Source organism: Ceraceosorus guamensis, assembly GCF_003144195.1.
Source record: "Ceraceosorus guamensis strain MCA 4658 unplaced genomic scaffold IE81scaffold_22, whole genome shotgun sequence".
In the NCBI taxonomy this organism is placed as follows: Eukaryota; Fungi; Basidiomycota; class Exobasidiomycetes; order Ceraceosorales; family Ceraceosoraceae; genus Ceraceosorus; species Ceraceosorus guamensis.
This window is the reverse complement of record NW_020290017.1, coordinates 265,346-287,643: the sequence shown is the minus strand read 5'-3', so window position 1 is coordinate 287,643 and position 22,298 is coordinate 265,346. Positions and strand designations below refer to the sequence as shown.

The following is a 22,298-nucleotide window of genomic DNA, read 5'->3' as shown; positions in this document are numbered from 1 at the left end:
ATGCCGCTTTTCGGCGCTCAACATCCTGCACCTCACTTGGATGACCACAACTACGACCCACACTCGCCAGGTCCCTATCAGCACGGGCCATCGGGCAGAGACTACCTGTCAGATCCCACTCATCCCGACTATGACCCTGCCGTTGATCCGAATCTGCAATTGCGCACAGTGCGGACAGCAGCAGAATCAATAGCTGAGAGTCACAGATCAGAGGCGCGGCGAGATGCACGCAACAAGGCCAGAAAAGGTAGCTTGCTGGGAAAGCTTGGCAGAGGCAGGACACTGTTGAGACGCGGAGCGAGCACCAAGCAAGGAGGAGCGCTCAAAGGCTTGCTAGAGAACGAATTTGGGCATCATGGACCTGGTGGAACAGGGGCGACTGGGACTGGTGGGGAAGGAGTGGGGGTGCCATTTGACTCTGCGCAGCAAGGCCAGACGCCAGACTACCCCACGCAAGATGCAGCTAGGAGAGCAGAGCAGGAAGCTTTCCAAGAAGCTCAGGAAGCGCACGGCGAGGCGACGGAGGAGAGCTCAGGGAAGCTCGACACCGGCATGAAGAAGAGCAAATCGAAGAAACCTCTGCAGCGCAGAAATGTCTACCTCAACACTCCGCTGCTACCACAAGACGCTGCAAAGAACGGCGAGCCGAAAGCGAAATACGCGAGAAATAAAGTCCGCACGTCCAAATACACATTCGTCACTTTTCTGCCGCGCTTCTTGACGGAGCAGTTCAGAAGGCTGGCAAATGTCTACTTTTTGCTTCTAGTCGTCATCCAGTGAGTGTATGCGGTGGCTAGTTGTTGTAGGGCCCGCAGCTGACAGTCCTGCCCGCGCCTCTGCGAACAGAATCTTTCCCCAGTTTGGTGCGACCATCCCGCAGATCGCAATGCTTCCCCTTGTGGCCATTCTGACCATCACTGCCATCAAGGACAGCATCGAAGACTATAGGCGGCATGTGCTGGACAACACAGTCAACAATAGTGCGGTCACGAGGCTCGGAGGTTGGCACAATGTCAACCTGCCCAAAGACGGGCGCAGTTTCTTTGGGAAGCTCTTTGGAATGGGCGGTCGCGACAAGGTGTCAAAGGGTGTGCGCAAGCTGCGCGAGAAGGAAGACGCGATTGGCATGCGAATCGTCAAGGGAGAGTCGAGCGGTGCGCAGAGCATGACCAGGGACCAGACCCAACGGACATTCCGCAGCGACAGCCTGAACAGCGGACAAGGCTTCAACAACCAGCTGGAGACGATCGCTTCCGAGAGCGAGTGGGGCCACAAATCTGCGAAGGGACCAGCTGCCGGCAATCTCCCGCAAGCTGGTGGATCTGCCATGTCCTTTGGAACATCAACGGGTGGCGCTGCTGCCCAGTATGGCGCTGGACCTAATGGTGTTGTGGACTATAGAAGGTCGACTTCTGGCTCTGCAAGGTGGGAGCGAACACTGTGGAAGAAGCTCGAGGTCGGTGACATCGTGCTGCTACGCGAAAACGACCAGGTGCCTGCAGATCTCGTCCTGCTCAATTCTTCCGATCCGGACGGCAATGCGTTCATCGAGACGAAGAACTTGGATGGAGAGACGAATCTGAAAGCGCGAAAGTGTCTCAAGGCCACGATGGGCATACAAACGGAGGAGGACATTGAGCACGCGCGTTTCATCATCGACTCTGAACCGCCTCACGCCAACCTCTATTCGTACAACGCACTCCTCAAGTATCTCGCGCCAGCCGGTCCGGGCGATGAATATACTGATGCAGCTGCCGGTCCTGGAGGTCGCGGAGCGCCAGGCCAGGAGCGAATGGTCAGCAAGGTGGAACCCGTCACTGCGAACGAGCTGCTCTTGAGAGGGTGCGCTCTGCGAAACACCGAATGGGTCATCGGCATCGTGGTGTTCACCGGCGCAGACACCAAAATCATGCTCAACGGAGGAGAAACGCCTTCCAAGCGTTCAAAGATCGAAAAGGAGACTAATGTCAACGTCGCTGTCAATTTCGTCCTGCTGCTTCTCATGTGCTCTGCTTGTGCTACCGTCGGTGGCATCATCCTCAACCAAACGAATACGAGCAGGAGGTTTTACGAGCCGGGCGCCTTGGACAGTTCTTCCAACATCATCAATGCGCTGTTCGTCTTTGGCACTTGCTTGGTCCTCTTCCAGAACATCGTACCCATTTCGCTCTACATTTCTATCGAATTGACCAAGACGATTTCAGCCTTCTTCATCTACCAGGATGTCGACATGTACTACGAGCCCTTGGATCATCCCTGCGTACCCAAGACTTGGGGCATTGTGGACGACCTGGGTCAAATCGAATACATCTTCTCCGACAAGACGGGAACGCTCACCCAGAACGTGATGGAGTTCAAAAAGTGCTCCATCAACGGCAGTGCGTACGGAGAAGGGATCACAGAAGCCATGATCGGGGCGATGAAGCGCGATGGAAAGGACACTTCTGGTCTGAGCGCGGATGAGCAAGAGGCGAAACTGGAAGGCTTAAAGACAGACATGATCGACAAGCTCAACAGGACGTTCAAGAATCGATACTTGCGGCCTGACCAGACAACGCTGATTTCTCCACAGCTTGCGGACGAACTCGGACCGTCTTCGCCTGCTGGCCCGGAGCAGCGCCGCAATATCATTGCCTTCTTCCGTGCCCTAGCACTTTGCCATACTGCCCTTGCCGACAGACCGGAAGCCGCGAATCCCTTCGTCCTGGAGTACAAGGCGCAGAGTCCTGATGAGGCTGCGCTTGTGAGCGCTGCGCGTGACGTCGGTGCTGTATTCATCAACAAGAACAATACGTCGGTGGACATCGAAGTGGCTGGTCAGCCTGAGCGGTACACTCCCCTCAAAGTGCTCGAGTTCAACAGCACGCGGAAGCGAATGAGCGTCATTGTCAGAGAGCCGGACGGAAGGATTCTCATGATCACCAAGGGTGCCGACTCGGTCATTTACCAACGTCTTAGGGGCGATCACGATGCGCAGCTGAAGGCGCAAACCCAAGCGCATCTCGAAGAATTCGCCAATGCTGGTCTTCGCACGCTGTGCATTGCCTATCGATACCTGGAAGAGCGCGAATATGCAGAGTGGGCCCGCATTCACGATGAAGCTGCAGCTAGCTTGACTGACCGCGACGACAAGATCGACGAGGCCTGCGAAAAGATCGAGTACGGTCTCACGTTGCTGGGTGCTACCGCTTTGGAAGACAAGCTGCAAGTGGGTGTGCCAGAGACGATCGAGAAGCTGCATCAAGCCGGCATCAAGCTGTGGATCTTGACGGGAGACAAGCTGCAGACGGCCATCGAGATTGGCTTCAGCTGCAACCTCTTGTCGACCGACATGGAAATCATGATCATCTCGGCTGATCACGAGGCAGGTACGAGGACTATGCTGGAAGCTGCTTGCAACAAAATTGCCGCTGCAGGTCGACCTGTGGTCATCGAAAAGACGGAAAGGCGAGGCGGTATCCTGAAGAAGAGCAAGCACCGCCTTGACATCGCTCGCACTGGTAACGCTCCAAGCGGCGGCTTTGCAGTAGTCATCGATGGTGAAACGCTCCGGTACGCTCTCGACCCTGCGCTGAAGCCCATGTTTTTGGCCCTGACAACACTCTGCGAGACAGTCGTCTGCTGTCGTGTCAGCCCTGCTCAGAAGGCCTTGACTGTCAAGCTCGTCAAGGACGGCAAGAAGGCCATGACTTTGTCGATCGGAGACGGCGCCAACGACGTCAGCATGATCCAAGAGGCGCATATTGGTGTCGGTATTGCTGGTCTCGAGGGGGCTCAGGCTTCGATGAGCGCAGACTACGCCATCGGTCAATTCAGATATCTCGCCAAGCTTTTGCTCGTGCACGGTCACTGGAACACTTATCGTATCGGGGTGCTTCATCAAGTCTTCTTCTACAAGAACCTCATCTGGACCGGCGCTTTGCTGCTCTTCCAGATCTTCTGCCAAGCGGACGCGACGTACCTCTTCGACTATGGACTCATTCTGCTCTACAATCTCGTCTTCACTTCTTTGCCCGTCATCATGCTCGGCGCACTGGATCAGGATGTCCGAGCTCCAGCATTGATGGCCTTTCCCCAGACGTACCGACCCGGTCGAGAAGGCAAACTGTACACCCGCACCCAATTTTGGACCGCATGCATCGACGGCATGTACCAAGCCGCAGCGTGCTTCTTCGTCGCATGGGCAGCCTGGTTCTACTTCCCTGCCGTCATGGCGGACGGTAAAAGTCTCGACGCTCTGACCGCCATGGGAACGACGGTCGGAACATCTTGCGTTATCGCTGCAAACTTGTACTGCGGACTTGCGCTCAAGAATTGGTCCATCATAATCTGGGTCGTCATTGTGAGTATCGGCCGGTGGCTCATTCCTTCGCTTCTTTTGGCTGACGTCTAGAAATGCTATTCCACGCGCAGGCCTTGTCGAATCTCGCCTTCTTCATTTGGATCGCCATCTACAGTGCGCCGGCGTGGGGCAACACTTTCAGCCCGACCGCTTTCATCTTGTTCCAGACCATCCAGTTCTGGGCAATCGTCCTGCTGTCCGTGCTCGTCTGTTTGCTGCCGCGTTACACTTGGAACGCATGGCAGTCCTCCTTCCATCCCACCGAGATCGACATTGTTCGACAAGGCTGGATCGCTGGAAATATGAAGCAACGGCTTGGCATCAAGTCCCACAAAGCGCGCAAAGGAAATGGCAGACACGGAGAGAAGGCATCGTACACCGACTCGCCCGATGTCAATCTTGGCGCGGCCGAGCTCGGTAAAAGCGATTACAGCACGCATCACTCGACCTCGCCCCAAGGTCGTTCGCGTGAATTCTCGGGTGGCACAGCTTCGGACTCCTCGCTCTCGCCCCTTCCTACCAACTACGAGCAACGGTACGGAGATCGAGCAGGAAATGAGGCACGACAGCCGGATCCTAAAGCGCGAACGTCCAGGACGCGCGACTCGCTGATGCCGTGGGGCGGTCGCAGCGGTACAGCGATGAGCTTCTACGATCCCGACCAGCTGCCGTCCACGTCTCATACCCCTGAGCCAAACAGTCCTACCGGGCGGCGTGCAGACTATGCGAACAGAGATGACGGTACGCATTCACCCTATGTCGACGATGACGAGGCACATGAGGGAGATGACATGCCCCAGATCAGAGTGCAGAGGGCCACTGTGGATAGACCATTCGCTTATGCGCAACCCAACAGCCAAGCCAACAGTCGGACAGCGCTCGCCGCCCAATCGACCGACTCCTTCGAGCAGCATTTTGAGACGGCGTTTGGCGACAATCAGCGTTCTCAGCAGCAGCAACAACAACATCATGCGCCTTCGCCGTTGAGACAACCATTAACGATCCCCACCGTGAACGTGACCTCCCCGCAGTCAGCTTCGCCTGCAGATCGGTATCACAATCGATTCAACACAACCTCGCCTCCCGCGCAAGCTGCACCGCACGACGGCACACCACGGCAGAGCGACTTTCCTTTGCCAGGGACACATCCTCGCGATGACTCGGCCATGACCCAGGGATCGTGGCATAGCGCTCATAGTCAGGAGCGGTACGGTGACGATAGAGATGCGCAGTGGAGATAGCCGCCGACAACCAAGCTCTAGCACACCTTCCCCGGGCGACCGAAGAGCTCGCTCGTCTCTTTATACCACTTTTAATTGCCGTTCGAACGATGTTCCTCTCACATGTTTTCACGATCCGGACCTCATTGTCGCCCTCCATACGTACGTAGTCAAGATCTCTCTTTTTTGCCATCTCCATTCGTGATGCCTCCCTTTCCTGCATCACGCATTGCAACATTGCGCGATCCTGGCACAGCTCCCTTGCGACTTATTTGCTATCCACCCTGGAGCCTCATGTTCGTCTGCTACGCGCATAATAAGAATATATCGATCGCATTTTCTACGTGAAACTCGACAAAGACATTTCACAGCCCTCGAAGGTGCTGCCGAACAATCTGGCGCAGATTGTGTTTCCGCTCACGCTCGAAGGGCTGCTCAGATTTCGTGGTTCGCACTTCCTCTTGAGTGAGGTTTCGTTGGACCGCTCTCGCCCTGCCGGGGGTTACTCGCCAAGAGGAACACGGAAAGAAAAGAAGAGGAAAATCCGATGATATTATTAGATCCGTCTGTGTAAAGTATGACTCCGGAGCAGTATAGTCCAATGGTGATGTGCAAGATCAAATACAAGGTGTGCCGTGCCAAGCCCATCACGCCTCTTGTCTCGATCACGTCGCTCTTGAGATTGGTTGCGACTCGAATTTCGTAGTGCCACGGGCAACCCCGGGCCATGCTTTCCTTCTTCGTGGTGGAATCATGGACAGTGACGTGTCCATTGAGATGGCACTACCCAGAGAGCGGCTGTTCCTACAAAAACACCTCTTCCTGGTGGAAGGACAGTCAGTGTGGACCTCAGCACTATGACTCGCAAATTTAGTTTCCAGCACCTTACAGAACGCTTTCATAGCCTTGGTGTGCTCAGGGTGTGGTGCACCGCAACAGGCAGCGATGGTGACAGCTCGTCAAGCTCAATTCTCAAAAAGAAATGTTGGCAAGCAGAACCACTCATTGTTCATTTTCAGACTAAAATTGAGGATTTTCTCACCATCCATATACCCCTTCAATGAGTATGTCTTGGCAGTCTTCCAAAGCTAAGCTCAAAAGACATCAAGGGGAGCAGCCCTGCAGCACACTTCGTGATGGGTTGAAGGACCTCTAGCAAGAGACAAAGCGCGTTGGAGGCTGTGCACCCTACAGAAGCTCTAGAATGTTTCTCTGTATAGATGGGCTTTCTTCTGATGGAAGTGAGGACACACTGCTGCATGTAAGCTGAGAGTCTTCTGTACTGTCTTTGTGTTGCATCCGCAGGTGTTAGCGCTGCGTTGAAGCACCTCAGGCTTGCAAAGAAGAAAAGAGGGATAGAGCTGTAAGGATGAAGATGATGACTCAAGCTGCAGGGACAAGAAGGGAAGGTAGATGCTGCAGTGATGACTCCCTGAGAAGCTGAAATCCTGAACCTCACCTTCTGTCCCTAGTACTGAGAAGCTCTACAGGTACACCCATGGCTTGCAGGAATAGAGAGCGGGATAGAGCTGCAAGGATAAGATACTATGACCCAGACCACAAGGACAAGAGGAGCCCAGAAGCTGCAGGGGCAGTCTCCTATGCAGCTGGCAATTTGCACCCCACCCTTCCTTCTTTTACTTGTACCGAGAACTTTTGCACGTCCCCTGATGGGAAAGGAAGAGCTTGCCGTCCCTCTACTTCAAGTTGATGGCACCACCATGTACTGGCTGTCGTCAGAAGCCACTCCTCGAGGACCTCCACGAGATTATGCTACGCAATTGCTCACACTTAGAGTGGTCAAAACTCAAGGCTTGAGAGAATGTTCTGAGTCCTTGCAGATGTGTCACAACAGAAGCCACTGCAAACTGCTGTCACAGCACAATTGAGCTGCATGATGAGATTCTACCAGGCTGAGCAAAGAGGGACAGGCACCTGCTTTTGTTTGCAGAATGCAATTTTCAACAGGTGTCCTTCTGATGCGCAGTGTTCATTCATGGTGAAGATTGTGCTGGTGCATGAAGCAAGTCTTTCAATTATACCCTAGGACATTGGCAATCTGGCGTTGCTGGAAACAGAGTCAAGGCATTGCTGAGAGTCAGAAGGTTCTTGCTCTGCAAGATTGACCTTGGCAACTCACACCACTACCAAAGCTCATCTCAATGGCAGCAGGCAAAGCCTGTGCGTCGGCAATGTGCGACGAGCAAGCGCAACAGGAATCAGCCTGACCATGTAGCAGTCATCCACCCGCACAAAGATCCATCCATTCGTCCCTTGGGTTGCACTTTGAGGTGTTGAAAGAACAGTGCAGGACAGTCGCTTGCTTGGTACAGGCCCGTAGCCGACCTTTGCAACCTTTAGCTCAGCCATAAGTAGGCTAAACTTCAGAGCTTTTCATGCATGCGGCGGCTATATCAGTACCGGTGATCGCGACTCCTCCATTCTCGACGTGGATGATCCAGCTCTGAAAGCTGCCAGCAAGCAGTACGACGAGATCAAGAAGGAGCTGAGAAAGGTCAGGAAGGAGGTGCAAGCTAGCGCCAAATCACGCACCAAGAAGGAGCTGAGAAAGATCAAGAAGGGGGTGCAAGCTAGCGCTGAATTGCGCACCAAATTGCTAGATCAACGCAATGAGGAAGCGGATGCGGCCGTTCCCGGAACCGTCTCTGCTGGTGACAAGGCCGACATTTGGCTTCGACGAGAGATCACCTCCGCTTTCGAAGGCATGTATCCACCAGGCATGGACATCATCGACGGCTACCTTTACGATCTGAGAAAGTACGAGAGCTCAGAGTCTTTCGAGCAATCGCTGAGCATGAGCGATTTGCTCTTGGTCTCAACTGCTCAGACCAACGTCTCGATTGAGAGCTCGGCAGATTTCAAGAGCGTAGCGCATGACGACACGCAGGTACAACTGGGCAGGAGCATCAAATCGCTCCCCACTCGTCCCAGCGTTCGCATGCTGGATAACGTGCTTCTTTTGCCCCCCTTTAGCCACGGAACAAAGCGTTTCTCGGATAACGAGGAAGACTCTGGTGCCAAGCGTCTGCGCCCGACGGTAGCACTCAAGAAGGTGCAGAGAGAGGTCCCAATGTGGATTTGCATGCGTCGTCTCCGTCGCCATCAAGAGGACATAGAGCGACGCATGAAGCTCAAGCGTCGCGCGGACAAAGACGTGCCCCTCAAGCGCAGCAAGACGAAGCGTTGTTGCCTTGCTGGCAACATCCTTGTGTCTCAGGACACCCTATTCCAGCTCTTGGTACCAAGAGCTGCGTCCAGCACAAGCCCTCCAAACTCGCCGATTCTTAGCAGCTACATCAGGACAGAGACGCGCGTCCGTAGGGACAGCTTTTTGACCAACATGGCAATGGGCCAGATTGCTCAGGGAGCCCCAATCATCAAGCGCGGCAAGCTCGAGCGTCTAGTTGGCTGCACCGTTGCGTCCCTTGAGACCATGTCCATCGCGTAGGACTTGGATCGTACGGTGGAGCCATCCGGATCATGGCAGGCGACGAGACTCTGAAAAACTTCGACCCTCAACTCGACCTTCCTGCCTTTGGGCAGAGCGGCGCCATGAAATCTGGCGGCTATAAAGACTGCCCAGCATCCCGTCCCCGCTTTGTCCTCGACGCTCACCCAGCTGCTGATTGCAACCTCGAGGTCGCGACGATTGCTCGCTCGCTCTCACTGTTGGCCGTATACCCATCCAAAAGCTTATCCTAACTTCATCCCGTTCTGTGATGGAAGCAACACACGCTTCTTGATCCTCAATCCTCGGCCTTGGTCTTGGTCTTGATCTCGTCCGGTCACAGCCCCAAATCAAGCTTCCTCAATCCGTCCCGTCGTCTCATTGGATTGGTGACTTTTGCAATGGTTGAGTAGCTCTGGGTTCTGCGTCTGAATTTGGCTCTCAGTCTTGTCCTCAGCCTCGACGCTGCTCACGCGCAACACACTCTCTCTGCCGCAAATTTGTACCAACACGTCCTGTAGTGTGCGTTGTGTTCCTCATTGGTGGTCCTGGTCTTGCTGCTTCCATTCAAGGCCAGCCTTCCAGTGCAAGCTTGGGGAGCAAAGAGGTAGTAGGTCTGGAGGTGTGGCTGAAGACAGAGTGACCACTTCACAAGACCTCCATAAGCTCTACACATGGGTGTGAAGTGCTGCAAACGCCCTGCAGAGGTCTGGCAGAGCCAAAGCATCTGCTTCAAGCAGAAAGATGGGCTTCTGTGCTGCTTGCCTCTGCACCCAATTCATGCTTTGTCACACCCAGATGTGTCTTGCAAACACACACTTTGCACAGATCACAAATCCTCCACAAGCACAGAACCCCTCTCAAAAACCAAGCGCGCCCACTCACTACACTTGCCAAAAGACCACAGATACAGACAGATACAGTCACTTCAGCTCGAGAGCATTTCAGTTGTCTGCCCATGCTTATGATGGTAGAGCGGATGTGCAGAAAGTGTCCTCACATCTGGCAGAATAATTTGAGGCCCATCAGAGCCAGTACTGTCTTCTTCACTTCTGCCATACCTCCAATGTCCCTCAGTCACACATGCCTACCTCCATGCTCCCTGGTCCAGCCAACGACAAGCGCAATGCAGCTGCATATGTTTTTGCTTGAAGCTTGAAGCATTTGATTGGGCTCTACCAGAGCTGTGTAAGGTCTCTGCAAAAGTCTTTACTCATGCAGGGGTCTCATGGTGGTGGCTTCATGGAGGGCACCACTCTGCTTCCTGTGCCAGGCCTCCATGTCTGCCATGTCCTTGCCCCTCAACTCAACAAGCAGACGGTAGGCCCAAGAGGCCTGCCTTGACTGAGCAACGCTTCACTCTTCACTCTTGGTCTTGGCCAGGGTGTTTGATCCCACTTCTTGTTCTTGTTTCTGCTCTTATTTTCCTGATCCACTCCCTGCGGTGTACGTGTCATCAACATCATTCTCATCATCTTCCTTTCTCCAACACCGCATCATCCTTGGCCCTTCCAAAGCAACCAAGCTGTGACAGCTTCACCATGGCTTTGAGTCATCTCGACCTTCTCTGCATTGCAAAGTCGTCGCTAATCAGCTGCAACCAGCCCAGGAATACATTTGTGCACAGTGACGAAAACAGCAATGGCAAATCTTCCAATCACTGGCTCTTTCTAGCCCAAGCCCGTTAGGGGCACCACAGAGCGGCACTGCCCTTGCGCTCGAGTCTGCGACATCCAAGTCGACATTCTCCTCGGAATTTCGGTGCTGTCTTGGGGAATGGTGTCGTTCGATGGCAACATCACGCTGCTTGCCACATTCCCAAGGAGCACCGACATTGCAAGCTTCCAGCAAAGCATTGCTACAGCACCTGGCTTCTGGAGCCTTGACATTCACAGCAGGCGCAGAAGGAGGTTTCCATCTGGATCTGTTTGCATTGTCTTTGCTGCCTGCAGGCCAAGATTTGGCTTCAACAAGAAATTGCCTCTGCTTACCAGGGGCTGCATCTGCCAGCCATCTACAACGTCTGGTGCAACCTACCTGAGCTGGACAAGTACGATGAGAGCTTAGGGTCTTTTGAGCAATTGCTGAGCATCAGCAATTGGCCCTTGGTCTCAACTGCTCAGACCAACGTCTTGGTTGAGAGCAGCTCGGTAGATGCAAAAGACGATGTCAGATGCATCAAATCGCTTCCAACTCGCCCCAGTGTTTGCGGAGTCGCAAAGGTACTTTCCGCTCTTCTTGTGGACCCCTAGACTCACCAAGGGGTAAAGCGTATCTCCGACGACAACACCAACGCCAAAGATTGTGCTGCCAAGCGTCTGCGCCCAACGGTAGCGCCCAAGAAGGTGCTGCAGCCACAGAGAGAGGTCCCAATGTGGATTTGCATGCGTTGTCTCCATGGCCAAAAGGAAGACATGGAATGACGCATGAAGCTCAAGCATTGCGCAGACGACAAGGACGTGCCTCTCGAGTGCAACATGGCAAAGCGTTGTTGCCTTGCTGGCGACATCCTTGTGTCGCAAGACACGCTCTTCCAGCTCTTGGTGCCACGAGCCGCGCCCTCCAGCCCCCCTCAAAGCTCGCCGATTCCTAGCTGGGAGCCCAGCTTCATCAGGACGGAGACGCGCGTCCGTAGCGACAGCGTCTCCACCGAGGTTGAGATGGAATCGGCGGGAGAAATGGCCTACCAAAATGCGCACGCTCGAGTCTGCGACGCCCAGGTCGAGACTCTCGTCGCAACCGCAGCGTCGTCTTTGGAGATGCTGTCGATCGGGGCTTGATATCCACAGCCAAGTCAGCGCAATGGCTCCTGGGTCTGGCACCTCGCACGTCGTCCTCGACGCCCACGCCAATTTGATCATCGCGACCCTGGTCATCGCGACCTTGATCAAGACCCGAATGACTCGCTCGCTCTTATCTCGGTTTTCGCCCTTGAATGCTCGTTTCATCGCGTCCATTCCGCCCTGCCAAAGAAAGTTCGATTCTCCATCCTGGTTCCGCTTTCTCGGCCTCTCGCTCAGCCTCAGCCTCACGTCGGACTCTCTCGTCCCGCCCGCTTTCAAAGAGCGTTCTGCATGGAAAGACGCGCAACACCCTACTCTCGGCCTTGGCCCTTGACCCTCGGTCTCGTCCTCTCTGGTTGTCATCTGCATTATACCAATTATCATCATCATCGTCATCGTCATCATTATCATTCGTCATCATTATCATTCGTCGTCTTCATCGTCATCGTCGTCCTAGCCATCTTTCCCAAACGATGCGCTATCCTCAGCCCTTCTAAAGCAATACGGTCTCGACGAATTCACCGTGGCTGAGCCCCGCGTCGCAAAGCCATCGCGCATCAGCTGCAACCAGCCCTTGGACACGTTTGTGCACGGCGCTCCGTTCAACGTTGTCTTTAGCAGGACAAGTCTGCTCCCCCGTCGTCATCGCAGCATTTGCGCGCTAGCAAAGACACCTCTCGATCTACATGGCTTGATTGGCTCATGGACGATTGAATCTTACCTCAGATGGTGACACTGCTCCATTCAATGATCTCTGCACCCGTCAGGCGCTCGCAAGCCCTAGTCTCAGTAGCCCCCTTCAAAGTTTGTCCCTCCTCGGTTTCGCGCGTGGCTTCTGTTGTCTCGAATCGTGTCTTCTGTTGCCTCGAATCGTGTCTTCTGTTGTCTCGAATCAATGAATGTGGCCCGTTTCCCAAGCTTGAGGCTTGAGAGCCTTCGCTCATTCGTGATTGGTGTGCTACACTGTGACAGCCTTATACGAAACGCTTTCACTGTCATATCGTGTGAGCATCACAGCACAGGACACCTCTAGCAATGGCACGAAGTTGCGATATTTGGGTAACAAAGATGACGCATTAACACGAGTGCAAACATAATCGACGAATCTCTCAGTCAACGTCGATGCCTAGCGACCTGAGCATATCCCTCTTCTCGGCTTCCCGTTCCCAACGCAGCATTCTCTCAGCCTGTCTCTTTTCGAAAGCTTGCCTCTCTTGCTCCGCCGTCATCGACTCAGTCCGCAAGGTTTTCCCTTCCGCAAGTGCTGCGAGGTTACTAGAATCTGGTTGAAAGTCGATGTTGCCCACCACCGTAGCGACCACTGCAGCCAGCTGCTGTATGATCTTGACCTCCTCCGTGCCCACTCTGAGTCCTAGTCTGAACAACTCGCTCTCCGAAATGACCCTGTCCTTTTCCTGATTCGGCGTCCTCCGAACAAAAGTGGGCGCGAGCTGATGAGCATGCTGCGCACTCTGCTCCGACACGCCCAGGATGATCTCGATTGCTGATTGTCTGTGTCGGAAAGAAGGTAGCGCGTCCAACGTCTTCAGAGCTCTTTGCAGTGCTGGTGGAGTTGGAAGATGTTGGCCCAGCGCTTGGGCGGTTCGGGAGGGAGCGCTAGTGGGAGCATGAAGAAGGTCCCTGATGTCCGGATGCACCGAAAGCGATACGAGCTGGGCGTGCGTCAAGGGCATCGCATCGTTGGCTCGCAGCGGGTCCAGAAAGATGAAAGGATCGGGCTCGGGAGGGTAATTCAGCTCCGAAAGCGGTTGCAGGAGCGGTGATGGCGGTCGGTACAGAGCTCGAGCTTTACCGTCTTCAGCTGGTAGAGTCGCTAACTCTCCATCGATTTGCGGCATCGTTCCTGCGGCTAGCGAGGAGCTGCTTGCCTGCTGGCTAGGCTGGTCCGTAGCGTCTGACGCTACTACCTCCTCAATTAACCGTCGCTTCTCCCTCTGCAAAGAGGCATCTCCAACTTGCCGCTCCACGCCCTCCAATACGTTATTCCTGACCAGGAATCTCACGAATTGCGCTACATACGAGACATGCTGACCAATCTCCTTTTCTAGCAGCGCTCGGAGCAAATTCGGCTGAGCAAAGGGATTGGACGGCGGGGCTCTGGGTCGAGGACGATGCTGCTTGACTGGTCGAGAGGGCTGGGAAGCCAGGACGTGCTTAGATCGGCATTGAGAGCCGTAGCTACATTTACCTCTAAGCCAATGCTGGCAGACTCGAGCGTTGGGTCCCGCTAGGGTCTGCTCGGACCTCGCATTAGCACCCGAAGCACTCGTCGTACCAGGGTCATTCTGCGTCGCCGCTTCTCCGTGTTGTTTGGACGGGTCCTTTGCCGGACTGGGCTCATCTGCCAACGGCTCACCTTGATTTCTTCGAGTCTCAGAGGTGGAGCCTTGAGAAATATGTGAGCCCGAAGACGATTCGGAGTCGCTTGAGTCGCTCGCATCAACATTTTCTTGTCGTGAGGTGCTTGATGACCTCTTCTTCTCTTCGACTGCCCCTTCCAAAGTCTTCTGCTTGGTGCTGACTTCCTCGGGAGGACCATCGCTGTCGCTGTCACTATCGCCACCCTCCTCTTGCCGACTGAGGGTGTTGTGAGCAGCGCTCGGTCTCTCGTCCTCCCGCCTACCTGTGACAATCTCAGGTTGCCTACTCTCTGCATCTTGCGCAGCTTCACTCTTTTCACCTTCTTTCTCTCGAGGTCCCCATACCCTCTGCTTCTTGCTCGATCTCTCTTCGGCGCCTCTTCCCACACTCCGTTCTCTGCTTTTCTCATCATTCCAAGCTTCTCTCAATTTCTTTTCCACATTCACCTGCGTAGGAAATCTTTTGCGTCTCTCGTTGCGCCACTGCTCTATGAGTTGAGGCGTTGACAGGGTGATGTTGAGACCTGAAATGGTCTGCGTTGGATCTACCGTCTGACCCGAGACCTTCGTGGCCGAGCTGGCAGAGGCGCGTGGGGACTCGATGGAGCTATGTGAGCTCGAGCTACCAGCATCACTTTCTTCATCGCTGGCGCTATCACTGTCTTCTTCCTGTGAAGGCCCTTCCAGAGCCTGCCGCTTGGCAGCTCGAACTGCCTGCTTGCGCTCCTCCGCCAACTCCCATCGTCTGATCGGGTCTATACGATCCAGCTCTGCTAGTCCTCCCTCAGGCAAGATGAGATGTCGATCGTACTTGTGTAGAGCGAGAGAGGTGGGATCTCTTGTTCTGTAGGGACACTTGCCATCAGTTGTTGCTTCTGCTCCCGCCTTTGGAGCGGTCTGCTGCGAGGTACTTGCGGGTGCATCTGCAGCGAGGGAGGAGGTGGATAGCTCGCGCGCTGGTTGATCTACGTGTCCGCACTCGAGATGTCCTTCTAGTCCAAGCACATCCGTCTCCATCGGTGCTGCACGCCCGGAGCCTCCTCTGCTCGCTTCTCGTCCTCGTCCTCGAGCACCCGTTCCTGCCATACCCATACCCCTACTTCGTCCAAAAATGCGCCCGTGCCCATGCCCTTGCCCACCTCGACCGCCGCGGTGAGCGTGTTCGTGGTGGTATGGAGATTGATTGTACGACTGATGGCTGTATGCGTTCGAGTAGGACGAAGGACCGGCTGCGGGCGGACCGTAGCCCGAGCCTTGGGATGAGCGGCCCCATGGTCTGTTCATCGTGTTGATCCTTCCCGTCTGGATGCCGACGAAGGTGCAAGGGAAACGAGTCTGGCAGTGAGAGTGTCTTGGATAAAGTGCAAGGCCGAGCTGCTGCACTGCTGCCAAGGTGAAGCAGTGCTGAACCGATTTGAGTGCCTGTCTCGGTTTCGCGGATGATGTTCGATCGGAACGGCTGGACAGGAGGCTATGCGTGAACAAAGCTCAGAGCGTGGGCAGTCACGGCTCGGGAAGAGTGTGCTCAATGTCTCCAACAGCGCTAGAGGTTACGCTGGGTCGGAAGCCTGACGAAAGTGCGGTGGGAAAGAAAGTGAACAGTGAATGACGATCCTGATGCGCGAATCACGATTTGAGATGCTGCAATCATGATCAACAATCAACAATGCCAGCAGCCAGCCCGCGTCCACAATACCCTCCAGGTGTGCTTGTTCTCTTTGGTGGAGGAGAGAGAACGCGTCGTGGAAATTTGGCACAGCCTGCGAAAAAAGTTGGTGCGAGTCACGTGTTATGATTCTCATCTGTGCGCTGCAGGGCGTCCAAGTCGGATCGTGAGTCGTGAGTCACGAGTCAGAGTGTGCGTGCAGCATGGCTCCATCGATCTCGGGTGCGGTCGTCGGCCACACGCATGCCTATCCTATCCACCACCCACCCATCATACCATCGGATACGCGGCAGAGGATCTGTTGACACCAGCGTGGCTCGCTGTCAGCATACATAGCCAGGCTCGTGTTGGCGCTGATCTGCATTGACCGAGCAAGCTGTCAGGCCTGTCCGGAATCTTTTGAGTGCATCAGACAAAGTCACTGCGAGCTACTTGCGGCTTGCGGTAGTGCCGTTGCCGACACCAGGGCCTCTGGCGGCGAGGCACGAACAGTGTGTCCATACACCATGTCCACAGCACCTTTGACTCCCTCCTCTGCTCGTGCTCAGGCATCAGCTCCTCCTACGCTAGTGGCCGAGCACTCCCTGGGAGTAGACTGCACCTCGGACTGGCGCACCACCCTCGCTTCGTACCTGTCAAGCGCACCCGCCATACCTTCCGACATCTCCACCGAGCAAGATGCCCTTGCAGATGGACAGACAAACTATGCTGAGCTGCCCAAGTCGAGCGAGAGGCTCAGGAGAGTGCTGCAAAAGACCAATGCGAGCTTGATCAGGCACGATGAGCCCCCGGCTTGGCCTGCCATGGGCGACCAAGCGATCCAAGACACCTCGGTAGATTCATCGCAGCAGACCAACACGCAGTCGTTCAACTTCTTCGATCTGCTCCCCAACGATGAGCAACAACCTCCGCTGGACCGCTTGACGGGGATCAAGGCAGCAGATGCGACAGATCTCTTGTATGCGCTCAAGACCGGTAAGGTGTCGGTTCGAGAGAGCACAGAGACTTTCTTGTCTCGGTCTGCACTGTCGCACTACGCCACCGGGTGCCTCACCTCGCTTCTGGTGGATCAAGCTCGAGCACGCGCACGAGAACTGGACGATCTGCGCGCTCGACTAGTCGAAGCGCACGGCGAGGCATCTGCCATCTCGCACCTTCCCAGACTCTTCGGCCTGCCAGTCAGCATCAAGGCACACTTGGGCTTGAGAGGCACGCGAAGCGATAGAGGAATCATCTTTGACGTGCTCAATCCCACTGCGACGCAAAACTTGACTCGAAGCGGGGGAGAAATTGAGAGCAGGCTCAAGGCGCAGGGCACGGATTTGAGCGTGCTCGAACTCGTTCGAAAGCAGGGAACGCATGTCATGCAGGCGGACGCGGTGCTGGTCAGACAACTCAAGCAGGCAGGCTGTGTCATTCTTGCGAAGGTGAGCAGAGCTCTTCGAGACATTCGTGGTTCTGGCGAAGGCTGTCCGGCGTGTAAGCACTGATGCAATGAGGCTTCCTGTGCAAATCGCAGACTACAATGCCTCAGACCGTCATGGCTCTTGATACCCGCTCGCATCTGCATGGCCAAACGCTGAACCCAGTCAATCTCAAGCTGAGTCCTGGTGGGAGCTCAGGAGGCGAGGCAGCTCTGGTAGCTAGCGGAGGTTCGGCGATTGGATGGGGCACGGACATAGGTGAGTGCCCAAACACTTGACTGGCCGCATACACTTGTAGGTGTTCTTCAAGGCTTCTCACTGCTTCTCTGTCCACGGCAAATAGGTGGTTCGGTCAGACAGCCCGCCGCTTGTGTTGGCTTGTACACCATCAGAAGCACTACTGGTCGCTTGTCCATTTCTGGTTCTCGAGGAACGATGCCAGGTAATGAAGGCATCCTAGGCACAGTAGGGCCTTTCACCAACAGTGTTCGCGATCTACGTCTGGCGCTTAGCACGCTCTTGTCCTCCGAGACGTCCGCTGAGCAAGAGCGAGATGACCACAGGGTTCAAGCGACGTGGGAGCTGGACCATACTTGCCCTCGCCTACCTTGGAGAGTCGACCTCTCCCTCAAACGCAAGATTCGCATCGGAGTGCTTCAAAGCGACGACCTTGTCAGACCTTGGACACCGATCCGAAGAGCTTTGCGGCACGCTCAAAGCGTACTCGAACAAGATCCAGCAGCTCAATTCGAGATCGTGCCCTTCTCTTTGGGACCCAAAGGGACCGCTAGGGATGCTTGGAACTTGACAAGAGATCTATAGTGAGTTGACATGCGTGCAACGTCTAGTCACAAGAGCAGATGACTCAAGGCTGATGCACGAATGCACAGCTTCCCGGATTCTGGAGCGGTGGCGCACACTCTCATCACGAGCACCACCGAGCCTCTCTTGCCGTTGACCCAGACGATCCTCGAGCCTTTCCTGACAACCTCCTCCTCGAGCGGCTCTAGCGCGGCAGCCGCAGCTCCTCTCCAGACCAGCTCGCCTCTACCTCCGTCAGCCTCCACTGCACCAGCGCTGATCCCAAAGGCTTCAAAGACGGCCACTGAGATGTGGGCTTTGAATGCGCAGAGGGAGGCTAGCAGAAGGGCATTCTGGAACAGGTGGGACGAGGCGGACGTCGACTTCGTGCTTGCTCCTGCGCAGACTGGCACGGCGCCGAGGCCTGGAAAAGTGAGTCCGCGTCCGAGCTGGACAACTGCTCTCATTTTGCTCTCGCCCAGATCGCTCATGCAATCTGTGATCACATAAACGTACCGAACATCGTCAGGTCACGTACTGGGGGTGAGAGCTCGCTGCACACATCCTCGCAGCGTACTTCCGTACTGATCGATCTCTTTTGCTATGTTTCTTCAGTTACACCTCACATTTCAATTTGTGGGACGCTCCAGGGGCTGTATTCCCGACCGGACTTGTTGCGGATGCGCAGACGGACATTGCGTACGAGCAACAAACGTCCGAAATCCCTCTCCCCGAAGAAGCGGACTACGACAATCGTTGGCAAGCGTTTGCGGATCAAGAGTGTGCGTGCCTTGAATGGAGTCGTCTTCGTAGGGAAGGCACGATAGCGCAGAGGGCTGACGTCTCTTTGCGTGCGTATTGGCTCACATAGACACGCAAAATCGATCGACCTTCGATGGCGCGCCGCTGTGCCTACAGCTTTTGGGACGCAAGTGGCACGAGGAAGAACTTATCGATGCGCTTGAAAAGATAGACGAGGCATTGAAGGCGGCTCTTCCTCGAACGGACGTGGGTGGCAGCCAGCTGGGCAAGGGTGTCATGACCAGCTCCAGCACCGTGCAGGAGCAGCCTGCAGATCAGAGTGCTAGTTTGGCAAGCGATCACGGTAATGAGGCGACCAAGTCAGACACGGCTGCAAATGATTCTTCGCCTAACGCAGCCATCGATACCGATCATCGAGTGGATGACAAGGCTCTTGCACCGCCAGCTTCGACTAGCACTGGTGCTTCGGCGGAAGCGCCAGAGGTGAATGGTAGCAAAAGGTGAATCGATGTTCCCAAGCTGTACTCGAGTAGTTCGAGCGGATGTATGATGAGGCTCCTGACCCAGCCTGCAATGTATGCGTTTCTCCCCTGCGCGCGTGACAGGCGTCGAGTCGACAAGCTCAGAAGCTCTCCCCTTCCAGCACTCGACAAGCCCATTTTGGCGCTCGGACTTGAAGGCAGCGCAAACAAGCTCGGATGTGGGGTAGTGCGACACAATGTGGATGGCAGCGTGGACATTCTTTCCAACGTGCGACACACCTACGTGACCCAACCTGGCACCGGCTTTTTGCCTTCTGACACGGAAAAACATCACAGAGCGTGGTTGGTTCGAGTTGCGGAGGAAGCGGTTCGTAGGGCAGGCGTGAAGATTACGAACTGTTCTTGCGTGTGCTTCACAAAGGGACCGGGCATGGGAGGACCTTTGCATGTCGTGTCGCTCGTCGCGCGGACCCTTTCTTCGCTTTACAAGCTGCCTCTCGTCGGTGTCAACCATTGCGTCGGCCATATAGAGATGGGAAGGACGATAACGGGAGCCAAAAATCCCATCGTGCTGTATGTATCTGGAGGCAATACGCAGGTCATTGCGTACTCTTCGCAGAGGTACCGGATCTTTGGGGAGACGCTGGACATTGCGGTAGGCAATTGCCTGGACAGATTCGCTCGAGTCATTGGTCTCAGCAATGATCCTAGTCCCGGGCAGAACATCGAGATTGAAGCACGCAAGTGAGTCGCTGGCTCACCTACCACCTCCGCACCTTGCAGCTCTCTCTCTCCAGGCGAAAATGCGTTGACACCATCTCCCTCGTCGCACTCAGAGGCAAACGATTGCTGCCATTGCCCTACTCCACCAAAGGCATGGATGTGGCTCTGGGCGGAATCCTCGCTGCGACCGAAGCATACACGCGGGATGCCCGTTTCAAATCTGACCCTTCGTCACGCGCGCCGAAGCAGGACGCTTCACAGGATTGGGGAGCATTAGCCAACGGGCAAAATTGGTCCTCTGACGGGCGACATGCTGGTCATTCGACAGCTTCCGAACTAGCACCCTCCACGGATCTGACAGGTCAAGACATGTTCGAAAATGTGCAAGCTTTCACATCTACTTCCATTCGAGGCTTGAAGGAGTTCACTCCACAGGATCTGTGTTTCAGTCTGCAAGAACACGTCTTTGCTATGTTGGTCGAGATTACCGAGAGAGCTATGGCGCACGTGGGAAGTAGGGAGGTGCTCATTGTCGGTGGTGTGGGATGCAATGCCAGGTTGCAAGAGATGATGGGCATCATGGCTTCCGAGCGAGGTGGCAGCGTCTTTGCGACGGATGAGCGGTGAGTGAGCGAGCGGACAGACCAGATAGATGTTCCGCGAAACTTTGTTTGGCCATCCGGGACCGCTAGCACTCGATAGCCGACGCGCTGATGCTCTTTCATCCTCTTTCCCCCTAACTCGAAAGCTTCTGCATCGACAATGGAATCATGATTGCTCATGCCGGTCTGCTCGCTCATCGAATGGGCATCAGCACCAGCTTGGAAAAGAGCACCATCACTCAGCGATTCAGGACCGATGCGCCTCTCATCTCGGTCAGTGCCTTTCTAGCGAGACTCGTGCCACGTTTCAAGCTGACCCTTGCTAGGCTTCCATCCTTGCAGTGGCGCAAATGAGCGCCCGACATTGGTCGGTAGCTTCTCCATAATTTCACAAGCACCCACGAACCCTTGGAACTTCTCATCTTGCAAATGCGCATAGAGAGGTGATGCAGGATTGAATTGCGATCGATCCACAACTACGTGCTCGTGACGTCCTACCTTCCACACTGTCCCTGCCTTACTGCCTGATGACTTGCTTCGCTTCTTCTCGATCGCTCCACTCGATTCGGTCAGAGTCAGGATTGGACCAGCCTACTCGGTGATTTTGGCAAGGATTTCTGATTCGCGAATCAGCAGGTACTCCTGCGAAAAAGGAGTCGCAAATGTAGATCGTTGGGTCAGCAATAAGAAATGCCAGTGAAGTCTGGTGCGCACGAGCGAGGTGCTGCTGCTGAAGACCTCTCGAGGCCGAAAACATGAGATCGAGAGTCTAGTCGCGCCAGGTAGGCAAATGAGAGCGCCCTTGCAAGCATCGAGTGATAGCAGGCATCTCGTCCCGGTCTGGGCGCGCGAAGGGGCAGAGGAGCTTGTCGTATGCACGACGGCCAGCTCAATGACATTTCCCGCGCCACGCCGTCCGACTGGATAAGGTGCGCATCCCACATTCTCGGTACCAGCGCTGCCACGATCTCCATTGCCGCTCTCAGAATCGGCTTCACGCGCGCAGTGTATGCGTGCTGATCCCTCCCTTGCACATCGCGAAGCCTTGCCCACATCGTACTCACATCTTCTCCAACCTTGATAGTGTTTCCACCCCATCCAGGAATCAGCACCTTGTCGCCGCTCTTGACGCTGGTTGGAATCAGCTTACCATCCTTGTCCGGCGCGCCAGGTCCAGCAGCGATCACGCTAGCTTCGGGCAATGGAGAGCTGGCAGAGCTGGAAGGAAGGAACAATCCGGATGCCGTCTTGGTCTCGGGCTTGAAACGCTGCACCAGCACGCGATCCAGCAGAGGGACGACGGATTTGATGGAGCGAATCGTCGAGGTCTATGGAGCGTCGATAGGTGGCAAGATGGGCAAGGTCAGTGGGATTGATGCGGCAGAGCAGGCCGGCCGTAGCTGGCAGGCGGAGCCGCACTCACAGTCGCCATGATGGACGAAGTAGTTGCGGAGCTCAAAATACGAGTGGCAAGTCCAGAGCGGGCTGGTTAGGGGTGGTGAAAGGTGAAGAGGTGCTTGTTTCCTACCTTGTAGGATGAGTAAAGGTCAGGGTGAATGCGGTGCATCTGAGACCAGGCTTGCGCATGCTCTTGATGGGCAAGTGCGGCTTCTATCGCGTGGCGCGGATGCTTGCACGCCATC

The 22,298-nt window shown here is 55.2% G+C and overlaps 6 protein-coding genes across 6 annotated transcripts; 3 read left to right on the top strand and 3 right to left on the bottom strand.

The window, feature by feature from the left end:
- IE81DRAFT_346820 (phospholipid-translocating P-type ATPase) lies at positions 1–5,583 on the top strand (the record flags this gene model as incomplete). Its single annotated transcript, XM_025516081.1, has 3 exons — positions 1–776; positions 847–4,342; positions 4,414–5,583. The coding sequence occupies 3 exons, from the start codon at positions 1–3 to the stop codon at positions 5,581–5,583; spliced, it is 5,442 nt and encodes a 1,813-aa protein (XP_025370386.1).
- Positions 5,584–6,315: 732 nt separating this feature from the next.
- Positions 6,316–9,031, top strand: IE81DRAFT_346819 (hypothetical protein; the record flags this gene model as incomplete). The annotated part of the gene is made up of 2 exons (XM_025516080.1): positions 6,316–6,398; positions 7,924–9,031. The coding sequence occupies 2 exons, from the start codon at positions 6,316–6,318 to the stop codon at positions 9,029–9,031; spliced, it is 1,191 nt and encodes a 396-aa protein (XP_025370385.1).
- A 1,496-nt stretch (positions 9,032–10,527) lies between these two features.
- IE81DRAFT_329709 (hypothetical protein) lies at positions 10,528–12,460 on the bottom strand (the record flags this gene model as incomplete). Its single annotated transcript, XM_025515161.1, has 6 exons — positions 10,528–10,598; positions 10,693–10,977; positions 11,023–11,045; positions 11,069–11,073; positions 11,290–12,177; positions 12,320–12,460. The coding sequence occupies 6 exons, from the start codon at positions 12,458–12,460 to the stop codon at positions 10,528–10,530; spliced, it is 1,413 nt and encodes a 470-aa protein (XP_025370384.1).
- A 463-nt stretch (positions 12,461–12,923) lies between these two features.
- Positions 12,924–15,212, bottom strand: IE81DRAFT_289148 (hypothetical protein; the record flags this gene model as incomplete). Its single annotated transcript, XM_025511802.1, has 2 exons — positions 12,924–14,069; positions 14,280–15,212. 2 exons carry the CDS (start codon positions 15,210–15,212, stop codon positions 12,924–12,926), a joined length of 2,079 nt encoding a protein of 692 aa, XP_025370383.1.
- A 901-nt stretch (positions 15,213–16,113) lies between these two features.
- Positions 16,114–21,358, top strand: IE81DRAFT_322722 (amidase signature enzyme). The gene is made up of 11 exons (XM_025513729.1): positions 16,114–17,288; positions 17,381–17,543; positions 17,629–18,106; positions 18,176–18,518; positions 18,616–18,629; positions 18,702–18,868; positions 18,958–19,348; positions 19,454–20,074; positions 20,167–20,676; positions 20,802–20,928; positions 20,998–21,358. Exons 1-11 carry the CDS (start codon positions 16,368–16,370, stop codon positions 21,007–21,009), a joined length of 3,747 nt encoding a protein of 1,248 aa, XP_025370382.1. The 5' UTR covers positions 16,114–16,367; the 3' UTR covers positions 21,010–21,358.
- IE81DRAFT_346816 (putative heat shock protein 10) lies at positions 21,247–22,087 on the bottom strand (the record flags this gene model as incomplete). The annotated part of the gene is made up of 3 exons (XM_025516079.1): positions 21,247–21,297; positions 21,720–21,983; positions 22,079–22,087. 3 exons carry the CDS (start codon positions 22,085–22,087, stop codon positions 21,247–21,249), a joined length of 324 nt encoding a protein of 107 aa, XP_025370381.1.
- Between the last annotated feature and the right edge of the window lie 211 nt (positions 22,088–22,298).

What these genes read in the sequence shown, in the direction of transcription:
- IE81DRAFT_322722 (XM_025513729.1), top strand. Translation starts at nt 16,368, where the DNA reads ATGTCCACAGCACCTTTGACTCCCTCCTCTGCTCGTGCTCAGGCATCA. An exon ending in GCTGTGTCATTCTTGCGAAG is followed by an intron (nt 17,289 to 17,380) that starts GTGAGCAGAGCT and finishes TGCAAATCGCAG; the next exon opens with ACTACAATGCCTCAGACCGT. An exon ending in ATCGAGATTGAAGCACGCAA is followed by an intron (nt 20,075 to 20,166) that starts GTGAGTCGCTGG and finishes CGTCGCACTCAG; the next exon opens with AGGCAAACGATTGCTGCCAT.